This window comes from Dissoconium aciculare (genome assembly GCF_010015565.1).
Source record: "Dissoconium aciculare CBS 342.82 unplaced genomic scaffold K489scaffold_6, whole genome shotgun sequence".
NCBI classification, from domain to species: domain Eukaryota; kingdom Fungi; phylum Ascomycota; class Dothideomycetes; order Mycosphaerellales; family Dissoconiaceae; genus Dissoconium; species Dissoconium aciculare.
The window spans coordinates 952,556-965,111 of record NW_022984956.1 but is presented as its reverse complement, the minus strand read 5'-3'; the positions used below and the strand labels follow the sequence as shown (position 1 = coordinate 965,111).

The window sequence follows — 12,556 nt, the reverse complement described above, 5'->3', positions numbered from 1 at the left end:
CCGTCTCACACGTGTTTTCTGCGAGTGTGACATGAGGCGGCTTTTTGCGTGATGCAAGACGTGTGTGGGCATATTGGGAAGAATCCTCCAAAGTGACGTTGCGCGCGCATTCTCCCGACACCACTGAGAGGTCCTCTCCCGAACTAGAGGCAGCTGGAGGGTACCTTGCGATCTCCGAGTACAGTACTCATGTTTCACTCGTCAATCATCATCATCATCATCATCATCATCATCGTGGTGTAAAGGTCATGGGTCTCAGAGGTGTGGAGGGGAGGCCTCCATACAGGACTACCCGATTCGTACCTATCGAAAGCATGTATGCATTTATCGAACATGTGCATGCATGCGTGCGCAGTGCCTAGGTGTGTGTGTGCTTTTAGAATGTAGGTGGGCGCGGTTGGGAAACGATGTAAGCTGAAGCCCGTGATGGGATCGGTGGGGGACCCGCACGTCCTTTGCATTGAGGAAAGTGGGCTAGCATTAGCGTCGTCGCCTAAGTTTTCCTCCATTGCAGCCCTGTCCAGAAATCGGAGGCTGGACGGTGGGCGTCATTCGTCACCAGCATATGGAAGTTTGGTGCTCATCAGGTTGATAAATCATCAAATGTCGTGATTCAGGAGGCCGCGTCGAGACGTCGCCACATACAGTGAATGAAACGTTACAACGAGCTCGCTATGAAGCCTGACGCAAAACACTGCGTCTCCGGCGTGAGGGAGCACCACCTCTATCATCGTACGCAACGGGAATCGAGATTGAAAAATTCCCTCAAGGGCTGTGCCGTATCACGCAAGCCAGAGAATGTGATAGTGGCTCTTGCTATGCAGCCGCTTACAGGCTTCTCACGAACCTCAACAACAGCCGATGCGCGCAGCCTGTCATTAGGCCCTTTAGGGCAGCCAAGGACTGCTGGCGGGAGCCGCGGTCAAGCTTGAATGGCACGCTACACCTTCATGTGCTGTAGCTCTCCCACAGATGATCGAAATGCACATGCGCTACACGCTCAACACAAATGGCTACTCATACGAGATTGAGAAAGGCTCGCCTTCGCAGGACGGTGTCGGCCCAGGCTCCTGCTTGCTCAATAGTCCAGTGAAATCGAACGGCGACGACGGCTTCCACGGCCTCCCCATCGCAGCACAGCCGTGCCTGCGACGGCTGACGAGCCCGATGAACTATCGCCCGCCTGTGAACCGATCTCCGCCAAGCAACACGTGCAACCCATCACATCGTTCAACTGGGCGTAGAGTGTAAACGGAGCCGAGGCTAGGCAGGCATTGCTGATATAGTATCATCGCTGCCATCCACGTCCATCGAGCACTCATCTGTGCGGATGCACTTGTCGATGCCATCGCCGCAGCCCTGCGTTGCGTAGTCCATACGATCAAGACGGTTGACATCGCGATGACGTCGCAGTCACATCTCCATATCTCATCTTTGGCTACTTTAGCCGGCCTGTGCTGCTAGGTGAACTCTACTAGCGAGAGATCATCACTTGCGCTGCTGATTTCGCTGGAGGGAACCCATATCTCAGGACACCAATACCCGTCGAGATCGAAACTGGTCATCGATCTCATCGCGGTTCAGGCTTCGGCATCGGAAACTTTCAAAATTCATAATAACTACTTTACATGCGCAGGTGCCTCGTCGCCGCTTACTGGCTGCATGCTGCTACGAAGTCTCCATGAAGACTTCATGGGTCTTTGCGCGAGATCGTCATTCGATACTCAAGGGTCCTTATCACCACTCGAGTATTGAGATCCACACGTGACCACCTAGGTAGGTAACGTCGTGGTTCGACATTGTGGAGTGGGTCAATCGAAGCGGGAGCGCAGGACTCGAGTTCACCGGAGTGCCTTGTGATGACGCATGAGGCACAGCTACACAGATGACAAAATTCCAATCTTGTTCCTCTTGAACGCGTTCGTCACGAGCAGCTTACTATCGCGAGGAAGCTCACGTTTCGAACGACAGTCGTCTTTTGGGTTTGACTGGCTCTGCAGATCTTTCTTGCGTACAAGAATGCGCTGGGTCGCAGCTAAAATTGGCAGAATCATAGATCTCTGGCGGACGACGCGCTATTCTGGAGGTATTCTCACGGCTACTGGGGGGTTCGGTATTGCGGTGAGTCTCGCACGTACGATTTCCTCGGGCTTTACCGTACAATCGTAGCGATCGATGCTCATGTCGATGCGACTTTCACCCCTCGATTGCCGTTTTGCAAGGTGGAGATTCCAGCATTTTAGGTTGATCTTGCCCGATCTTAGTATAGATTTCTTATCTCGAACGGGACACTGATGACGATCAGTCATGCAACATCGTTTCATCATGTCTGTCTTCAAACCTACGAAGGTGAATGCCGCATTAACGTAGTCCCTCTGCTAGTCATCTGCATGTCGACAGCAGATCATATCCACAGGGAGCTCTGATCACATGTAGCAGCGTGAAATGATCTCTGTGATGAGATTCCGCGGGTGGAGTAACCTCATGTCCATGACTCGTCGCAAGGCGACTTGTCCCGCACCCACGAAGGACATGCTTCCCACGCTTCAAAGACTTTCAGCTCATCGGGCCTTTTTGTGAAATGCATAATACCATCCATGTTATCGCTCGTCCGGGATGCGTCCCGCCAGTGTACGGTGTCCAGTGTCCACCACAGTGAGTGGCTGTCACTCGAGTGCATAGAGTAAACACATGATCTCAATGAACCCATCAGGCTATCAATACATGGGGACCTTGGAATGAGAACTTTGGAATGCAGAATTGGTGTAATAGATCAACTCCAGAACAGATCCGGACAAGTCTCGCTTCTAAATGCCGATATTGACGGCGAGAACTACCAGGGCTACCAGTGCATGCGTGTCGATAGATAGCGGCACCAGAACTTAGGAGCGGGTTCCGCTCACATCGGCTGTGTTCGCAGCAATATTGTCCCGTGAAACCAATGGATAGTCTCGAACAAAGTCCCATAAAGGCTATTCTTACTTCCTCGCTCTAGGTCTCCTGGCTCCCTAACTCCGAGTTGCACGATCGTCATCATCAATTGACATTGACAAAATGGCAGGCACTGCCAGGGAACGTTGCGTTGCTGGGGCTATTGACTGAGCTTGGCCTCGCCGTGCATCAATGCCGAGTATACTCGCGAATTCATCCCACCCGTGGACCACATGCAAGGCCATCTCCACCTTAAACATGGATCCCGCAGCATTCCAAGCGACATAATTCGGAATTATAGTGAATAATTTCCATGCCGAATACACGATCTCTCCACCACAATCCTCAAGATGTCGCCAATAGCAACGCGGTGAATAATGCTTCGGCAGGGTTGCAAGCCAGCAACACTGCGCGTATTCGCCCGACCAGCATCCGCACGCGTCTACAGCAGCAGACCGCACAGCGAGGGGGACAACCGTCCTCCTCTTCATCCATCACAGTGGCACGACACCGGACGCACAGCACTCCACAATCTGTCGGTGATGTAAACTTGCCGGAGCTCAATCTCCACGGTTTATCGTCGACCGAGGAAGATACGGACGATGCCTCCGTGGCACGAGCAGCGATCACATCTCGGAACCTCTCTCAGCGACCACGTCAACCGCGTTTAGTGCGCCAGGCTGCACGCCGCCCGGTGAGGACAGCTTCACCTGCGGACGGGCGCGGTCTACGAACCACCGCGAATACAGCCACGATCCGAGGCGATGTTAATGGCACCGCGCATTCCCGCCCCAGACAGCGACTAAATCCTCAATCGCAACCTGCTTCAGGCCATGCTGGGAACGGTGGGAAACACGAAGAGGAAGAGTCGGATTTCATGAACCGACAAGCCGATGGCAGTTATCTTCTGGGGCTGTACACTAGCGACGGAAATGGGCCTGGCACATCGAGCCGATCATTGGGATTTGGAGCATCTGTTGGTGCTGGCGGAATCCCATGGGCGCAGCAGGAGCAGGAAGATTTTTTGAACGCACAGAAAGACGAGGAAGAAGAAGGTACGTGGATGCTGACATACCGCAGAGATTGTCAAGGCCGCACAACACCTGTGGACAGGAACATGATTGTGTTCCATTCGTGTGCGCCGTGAGGGTTCTCCGCGGTCTGCCAACGGATGCATTCCATTGTTGATGCACGAGGCAAAGAATGACAGGGAATCTCGGCGCTAACGGTCTCCCTCATATAGCCGCACATTATTCGTTGATCGCTCGCAAGTTCTTCGCCGCCGGTTACGCTCTTGATGGACACGGCAGCAAACATGCACATGAAGGTAAAGCTTCTCCTTTCCACGACTCCCTGCGCAATCAATTACCGTTCCAGGAACTCCGTCACATACAGAATCTGACCACGTCATAGAACTGGAAGAAACACGAGTGGCAATGATGGCTCGACTTCGCGAAGAGACGCTCAAATGCTTGAATGAAACTCGGTGGAAGTACGAGCCTACGGATAGGTTCCAACCTGGTCTACCCTAAGTCGAAATATCGCCAATGACATATACTGAGGTTTCCTACTCTGGATCCTCCTGTGTAAACCCCACAGGATTGAAATGCCTGGATATTAGAAGATTAGAAGCTGCAGCTGACTCTCAAAGTGCTTATATGCGATGCGACATCTATCACCGTAGTATGGGCTTTTTGGCATGCCACTCCCTTGTGCGAGCACGTGAAGCTCGCGCATCCATTTTACCGCCTCTTCTTCATGCCTTATGCACTTGTTCCAAGTTTCTGATCGGATCCAAATGCTCCATCATGACGGCGTGCCATGATTTGACTCAACTCTGACATCGCCGCGTTACGTAAAACAAAACTGCCAAAAAGTCGCTTCTGACCTCCACACGCTCGACCGTTCTCACAATAAAACTCTGATATAATCGCATCTCTCTACAAAACCTCCACGTCCTAATGAATGACCGAGTGGTCGCACTCTCCTCATGTGTACGGTGCGATGTGGGGATCTCAGGTGGATGACGAATGAGACGGCGGCAGCCAGCAGCAATTCGTTCGGTGGTTGGCCAGCTAGCGTCATCGACGCCCCGTGAACATGCAGGGATATTCGGGTGCGCCTCGGGACGCCGCCGAGGAGGAAGAGAACGTGAGGACCCTACTGGCGGGTTCTGCCATCGTCGCTCAATGGGTGACATGCTCTGATGATGCATGCAGGCGGGTGTCAATGCCTGCGTGGAATGTCCCTAGCTGTCCTACTTGAGTACCTACTGGATGTATATTTCACACGCCGGCGAGCATCGCTGTCGTCATGGCTGTGCATTTGCCTGAATCTCATCGACGTGCGGATGGATACATCTAGCAAGGCACGTTTGAGTCGTGTCAACATCCATCCGGTTTTCAGCGAGAGAGTGCAGAGCTCTGGACTGCGCCGCGTGCCAGAGGAGCGACAGCCAGGAGTCGTGAAGATCCAAACACACATGTGTTCATCGAGTGGAATACGTCAAGACGAAACATGTCGTGGTCTTTGCTCTGAAGCAGGACCATGGCGAGATCCTCCGCTTACGACGGAATACCAATCCTGCCCATTGAACGCAGCCATTGGACGTACATGTAATTACTGGCCGACGATTTTTGAATAGCTATTGTATCTGCACAGTCGCATTTGAATAATCGCTCTTGAGCATCTCGGCGGTTGGAGAGTCGGGGACGACAGTAATCAGTGCATCTGTGCATAATCCAAGGCAGTGGTATCAGCTGCCTTTTCTTGATCATGGACGGACGGATATGGACCTGTGGCTGAAAACGATTTCTTGTCCTCGGCACTCTACATCTCAAGTTGGACAGGCTGTGGATTTTATTTCCCAATGGCAACTTGACGATATATTGGCGGATGACTAGCCTGGTACTCATTCCGATGAAGCATATCAGACTTCCCGTCATCATGCACTGGACGCGGTTGCGATAACGTGGAATGGTCCCGAATCCCGCCCTCGGACTGGTGTTATCATCATTGGTGGTACATCTGAGCTGTCCGAAGCATGTGCGCTCCGAGGGGATTGACTTCCAAGGTTGTGGCGCACTTCCCGCCCTGCACTAGGGCCCGCGCTTTGGCTTTGCGGTCCGCTTTGCGACCCCGTCCCTCACCACTAACACACCTGGCGCTTTGTACTGTTTTCGCTTCCTCTTCTCTGCCTACCTGTTCTCCGTCTTGGGATCTTTCTCTTCCACCGCAACAACATTCCAGCCCCGCTGTAACGCCAAACCTCTCCACCTGTCATCATTATCTCATCCCTCTGCGGAAATCGGATATCACACCTCGGCGCCGACGATATTGCCAGAGCTGTTTGCTTGTTTGTTTCCTGCTCGTGAGCCTCCGCTCCGCCTCCAGCATCAGATAGCTCCATTCAGCTCATCGCTACGCGCGCACGCGGACCCCTCTCCGACACTTTCATCTCTCTATTGATTGACGACCTGCTGAGGCCCCTCGAGCATCTCCTGACCGTTGGTCAACGAGAACGACCTTTGCGCTCCACCGTCCACGCCACGAACACCGTTTCGCATATCGCAATCTGACACGTCGGCAAGCAAGCGCATACTACCGCTTGAGCAGAAGGCGGATCGAAGATGTACAACTCTCATCGCGGCATCCCACCTGGGCCGCCACCACAGCCGCCGAACCGTGTGGCCGAGCTGCTTGACCAAGTGCGCGCAGAGTTCGATGCTCAACTTGGTCGTACCAGTGATACGGAACATCATCGTAAGTCCAGACACTTCGCGGGGGAAGCGCTTCAATAGTGAGCAATGGGTGTTCCATGCAATTACAGCGTGTATATCTGCTGCTTCGCCAATCGGGTCAGCGTCACGCACAACCTCGCTATCTCGAAGACTTGTGTCTTACAGATACCGCTGCTCGGGCGATGATCTGGTGCACCTTCAGCTTACACGCTCCCATTTCTTTGTTGGGAAAATCTGGGTGATGCTATACACGGTGCGCTACTGACAGATCGGTGTGATGTAGTCAATGGCCAAATCACCGAAATGGAGATGGTCAAGAACAAAGTCGCTCAGCTTGAGCACCAGCACATTCAAATGAAGACAAGGTGAAACAGCAACGCCCTTCAATTGCGTTGCGATGGCTGCTGATTGATTCGTACAGGTATGAGGACGAAATTCGTCACCTCCGCAATGAGTTGGAAGCACGAGGCGGGTCATTGCAGAACTTGCACGCATCACAATCACAGCAACCTCCACCACCATCAATTGGTCATGGCCCAGCCAACCTGTTCCAGGGCATCATGGCGGGCGGTCAAGGAGGTCCGGGTCTGGCACCGCCTCCCACACACCAAGGACAGCCCGGCATGCCGGACCACATGCAACAAGGTGCGCCTGGATTGAACCACCCTCCCGGTCCGCCACTTAATCCGTTCGCATACGGCGGCCAGCAAGGACCTGGTGGCGGAATGAATGGCTACCAACAACCCCCACCGCCAGGACCGCCATCACCAGGTCCCAAGCCACGGATCCCCGGCGCAAACCTACGTGGACCCGCCACGCCTTCACAAAACCCACCAATGCCGTATCCTGGCTCTCCTGGCGTTGCACGGCCAACACCTCCTCCCGCGCAAAGACATCCCAATGGGAATGCGCATCAGCACGAGCCGGGCATCCAATACACTATAACACAGACCGATGAGATCGGCAACCAACTCTCGGAGTATGACCCTGATAAGCTGCCTTCGAACCTGAAGAGGCACGGCGAGGATTGGTACGCTGTCTTCAACCCACGCACGCGCCGTCAATTGGACGTCGACCTGGTGCACAACTTGAACCACTCCAGTGTGGTGTGCTGTGTGCGCTTCAGCGCGGATGGTCGCTATGTGGCCACTGGTTGCAACCGCTCAGCTCAGATCTTCGACGTCACGACCGGACAGCAGGTCTGCCATTTGTCGGAGCCGAATGCCAATCCCGAGGGCGATTTGTACATTCGCAGTGTTTGCTTCAGTCCCAACGGACAGATGTTGGCCACTGGCGCTGAAGACAAGATCATTCGGGTACGTTGAGAATTCGAAATCTCGACAAGTGATTGACTTAGATTACTGACTTGGTGATAGGTCTGGGATATTGCCACGAAGCAGATCCGACATCAATTCTCTGGCCACGAGCAGGACATTTACTCTCTGGACTTCGCCTCGGACGGTCGATACATCGCTTCGGGCTCTGGCGACCGGACCATTCGTCTCTGGGACCTGCAAGACAATGCCAACATCTTCACGCTGACGATCGAAGATGGGGTGACCACCGTCGCCATGTCGCCCGACGGCCGTTACGTCGCCGCGGGATCCCTGGACAAGTGCGTGCGCATCTGGGACACTCAGACCGGAAGCATGGTGGAGCGTACAGAAGGCGACTCGGGCCACGCGGACAGTGTCTACTCGGTCGCGTTCAGCCCTCGTGGCGATGTCCTCGTGTCAGGATCTCTCGACAAGACGATCCGAATGTGGCGATTCCAACACCGTGGCTACCCGCCGCAGGACGGCCGTCCTCCAACCCTCATGCGCGGAGACTGCATCCGCATTTTCGAGGGTCACAAGGACTTTGTGCTGTCTGTTGCACTCTCGCCTGATGGAAAATGGGTCATGTCTGGCAGCAAAGATCGCGGGGTGCAGTTCTGGGACCCTGAGACGGGTGATGCGCAGCTCATGTTGCAGGGACACAAGAACTCCGGTAAGTCATCTCGGACCCTACCAGCTTGGGTCACACGCCGTCTGTTTGCCGTTCTATCGCTGACTCGTCGATTGCTTCTCAGTCATCTCCGTCGCGCCGTCACCCAAGGTCGGACTCTTCGCCACCGGATCCGGTGACATGAAAGCCCGTATCTGGCGTTACACGCCCTACAACGGCCCTTAGTTGGAACCGCGGCCGGATCCGGCGAGTGCGGAAGCCGCAGAACTGGCCGGGCTGCCGCCTATGCGCGATCTTAGCCCGCCAGCTCAACGACCTACACCACTTTACAACTACATGCGACGTCGACGCTCCGTCGGCCTATCCTGGCTTGTCTCTGCCATGCCGTTGTGCCAAAACTGAAACTCTGATTGATTTAGCGAATTGCAATTTCTACGGCGATGACCAGACGTTTGATCGATACCGGCTGTTCCTTCCTTGCGAGCTTTGCCTGTCGCTTTTGGGCAGGAAGGTGAATGTGCTCGACTCGAGATCCCAAGTGTGTCCGGCTCACTCGCTTGTTCCCATGCTCGCGTGCTGCTTCTTCTTCCCCCTCTCGTTTGGCGTACGGGTGGTCGTTCTTGTATCTTTTTGAAACTCCGTGGACGCTGGTTGGAGTCGGGACGCGGAATCCTCTCAGGCCTATTCTTCATCGTGAGCATTCTTTGCTGGGACACTACCGTTACGACCTTTCCTTGAAAAAATATTGAACCGCCACTGCTTCGATCGGCGATCTCACCTAGGCAGATTGTGGGCTAGGTGAAAGGGGACCTTCAATTACGACAATCAATGTTCAATGGGTGGAAACGTCAAATCTCATAAGAATGCCCCGATCAATGTTTGCGCGGTGGAGGGTCGTTCTGAGCGGGCGGACAGGCGCATGGAACGCAGCGCCTCGGAATGAATGTGATGACGGTTGAGCGCGGGGGTCTGGGGATTTTGGGAAGAAGTCATGACCAGTCCTGTTAGATGCTTTGTGCAAGGTACCAGCCAATAGTCGTGAGCCTCCGGCGAAGACGGGGAAAAAAACCAGGATTCGAAAAAGAACTCCCCATGTGCATGTTGCTGACACGCTGCCCTGTATCGCCACCCTGCTGTCGTCCAGCCTCGTCCGGACAGTGCACCCCGCCAGCGTGCAATCGTGATTGTCGTCCCCACATGGATGACGTGAATGGACCCGAGGAGACCTCCAGCTTGGAGACGGGGTGACCCTCTCGCTCGAGCAAGAAACATATCTCTATCGTCGGAGGAAACGGGATCCCGTCAGGTGGTAGATTGACTTGTCTGTGTTATTATCAACCGCCCGCTGCTGGACCTCCTTGTCTCACCCGCAGCTATAGTACGAGCAATGCCCTTGCGCTTCTGCATGAGACTCCTACCCAAATCTTCATGAGCATTCCTCGATTTACGGCTGTCCCAATTCTCACGATCATTCCTCAATGAACATTAACGGATGTTCCAATCCTCCTGTGGAAGGAAGAAAGCCGATCGACGGATGATCACAACAGACAGGCACATGCCGGCGGCCATCCAAGGCGGCCCGGTCAGCCGTCAATAGGGCGTGCGCGCGGGCATGATATCGGGGGGGGTCCCAAAAATCCATTTCACCGGCGGATTTCCCGCCTCGTAGGTCTCGGCAGTTCCGTGCCGAAACGATACGATGACGAATGCGCACGAGAGGGAGGGACCCCGAGTCTCCCCTCTCGGGGATGGGCGTTGAAGAGGGAGATTCTCTTTGTCGCGTGGGGCGGGTCGAATGCCCCGGTCGTCGCTACCTGACATGTCCACACAAGAAAGGACGGAACCCTTGGCGAGGGCGGGCGCTCGCGCGCGCGCGCGTGTCCTGGAGGATGCGAAACCACGCCCCGGCGTTCAACGACGATCATTCGCTGCGTGTCGATGGCCATCACATATGTCGACGTGCGTGGAGAGCATGATGAGAGGGTATGACGTTGCGGTTAGCATCGTTCATGATTCCCCTGCAGCGATACGCTACCGTATGATTACTATTGTTATTCCTACTGCGTGGACTACAGACGCAATCGGCCCTTTCTTTCTGTCCATCATGCAATCCTTCGCGGATGCTCCCTCCTTCCCTGCTTCGAAAACCCCCATCCCTACGCGGGCACCTGCAGCAAGTCATCGAAACAAACGCTCCGGTCATTGGGCCGTGAGAAAATGGCTCGCGACTCGTCCCGGTCGACACGCGCCCTGCGGGCTCCGAATTCCCACGAGAGATGTTTCGCTCTGATCCTCCCGTGTTGTTCACCGAGATGTCGCGCAGGAAGGATTCGAGACAGCAGGGGCGTGGGCACCTAGCTCGGTCTCGGAGGATTCCCTCCCTGAGCCTCATCGAGGTCGAATGTTCCGCACTCGACATGTGAGGGGTCCTCCCTCGATGCGGCGAATGCGATTCGGTCATGACTGTTGAGAACCTCATTGGGCGGCAAGATTGATGCGGTGGGATGTCGTGACTCGAGATCTCCCCTTTCGTGCTGATCGCGGTGCTATATGCCTGTCCTCGTCGCGCGATGGATACGAATGATAGAACAGGGGAAGTTTCCTCGTGGCGGTTGACTTTGACGCCAAAATCTTCCTTGGTGGGTGCATACGAGGAGATGGGGTTTGATAGGTAAATCGGGCAGCGATCAGCCGGTTCTCCTTATAATATGTACAGTAAATGATCAGAAGAGCGACGGTCAACCTGTGCAGATCCGATACGGGACCTCCCACATGGCTGATACGCGTGCTGCTCTCCAGAGAGGGGGAGAGAGGGTCTCAATCCGTCCCGCCAGAAAGAAGCCCGGACGATCCACGGTCCACGTACAGACATACAGACGGTGTCGCGGTTGGGTGGATTCCAATGTTTCAGCTCATGTGTGGTTCATTTCATGGTCGACACGTTAATCCTGTCCACGCGGGCGAGGTATCCACATGGCATGGCATGGCATGGCAGCTTTATTATTATTCTTCATTATTATTTTGGGGAGAAGGGCGACCACACACCACCAACACCACCACCACCACCACCGCTACCACCGCTACCACCACCACTACCGCTACCACCACTCATGCTGACGAACAGATGCGGACATCACCTTCGGCGTCGCACTTGGCAGTGCAGTGGGTCAAAGAATAAATTCATGCGCACCTGGCCTGGCATTGGAGGGAAACGCCTAATACACCTTACCCCTGCAGCTGCAGCAGTCACCACTGATTACTTGGTGCTGTACTTGGCTGTTAGCTTTGGTGTCTACCCGCGCCGGGGGACCCTCCTTCCTCGCGATGGATCCTTTTCTCCCAATGTCGTCAGCGGGATCCTGGGGTGGGGCGTCGCGACAGGTTGGTGTTGGAATTGGATGTTGCGTGCGTGCGTGCCTGTGTGGGCCATGTCAGCAGGCCTGTCCGTGAATGCGATCCGGGTGAGATGATCATCATCATATCCATCCATCCTTCCTTCCTTCCATCAACCATACGGATGGTGGCCATATGGTCCAGAGCCGCCACGGTGTGAAGCACGCCAACCCTTGCACGATGACGATGGAGAGACGGTGAATCTTGCCCGTCACCGTCGAGTCCCAAGCGGGCTCTAGTCAACTAGGTAGTCAAAGGAAACGTCGTCGTTGTGGTTTTTTTTTTTTTTAATCCTCCAGCGGGATCGATGTCGCTGTTGGAGGCCGGCGGCGGGCGGGCGGCGCGCACCAGGATTGGGTTGGATTTGATTAGTATCGGACGGACCGCTAGAGGGAGGGAGAGAGAGAGAGAGAGAGAGAGAGAGAGTTGGCACGAAGGATCTATGGATGCGTCGCTAGCTACTGGAGTTGGTGATTTACTCTATCGATGGCTGTCCTGTGCGTGATGTTGGATGTCTCGTTCGTTCGCATGTACTGACTGACTTT

The 12,556-nt window shown here is 54.6% G+C and overlaps 4 protein-coding genes across 4 annotated transcripts; all 4 read left to right on the top strand.

Annotated features, from left to right (window-relative positions):
- Window positions 1-3,141: 3,141 nt before the first annotated feature.
- On the top strand, window positions 3,142-4,278 carry K489DRAFT_220498 (uncharacterized protein). Its single transcript, XM_033599727.1, has one exon. The coding sequence runs from the start codon at window positions 3,245-3,247 to the stop codon at window positions 4,076-4,078; it is 834 nt and encodes a 277-aa protein (XP_033459958.1). The 5' UTR covers window positions 3,142-3,244; the 3' UTR covers window positions 4,079-4,278.
- K489DRAFT_220499 (uncharacterized protein) lies at window positions 4,279-4,806 on the top strand. Its single transcript, XM_033599728.1, has one exon. The coding sequence runs from the start codon at window positions 4,479-4,481 to the stop codon at window positions 4,770-4,772; it is 294 nt and encodes a 97-aa protein (XP_033459957.1). The 5' UTR covers window positions 4,279-4,478; the 3' UTR covers window positions 4,773-4,806.
- Window positions 4,807-6,560: 1,754 nt separating this feature from the next.
- On the top strand, window positions 6,561-8,843 carry K489DRAFT_370531 (transcriptional repressor TUP1; the record flags this gene model as incomplete). The annotated part of the gene is made up of 5 exons (XM_033603147.1): window positions 6,561-6,693; window positions 6,955-7,036; window positions 7,093-7,987; window positions 8,048-8,660; window positions 8,743-8,843. 5 exons carry the CDS (start codon window positions 6,561-6,563, stop codon window positions 8,841-8,843), a joined length of 1,824 nt encoding a protein of 607 aa, XP_033459956.1.
- A 2,479-nt stretch (window positions 8,844-11,322) lies between these two features.
- K489DRAFT_220370 (uncharacterized protein) lies at window positions 11,323-12,278 on the top strand. Its single transcript, XM_033599726.1, has one exon. The coding sequence runs from the start codon at window positions 11,549-11,551 to the stop codon at window positions 12,086-12,088; it is 540 nt and encodes a 179-aa protein (XP_033459955.1). The 5' UTR covers window positions 11,323-11,548; the 3' UTR covers window positions 12,089-12,278.
- Window positions 12,279-12,556: the final 278 nt, after the last annotated feature.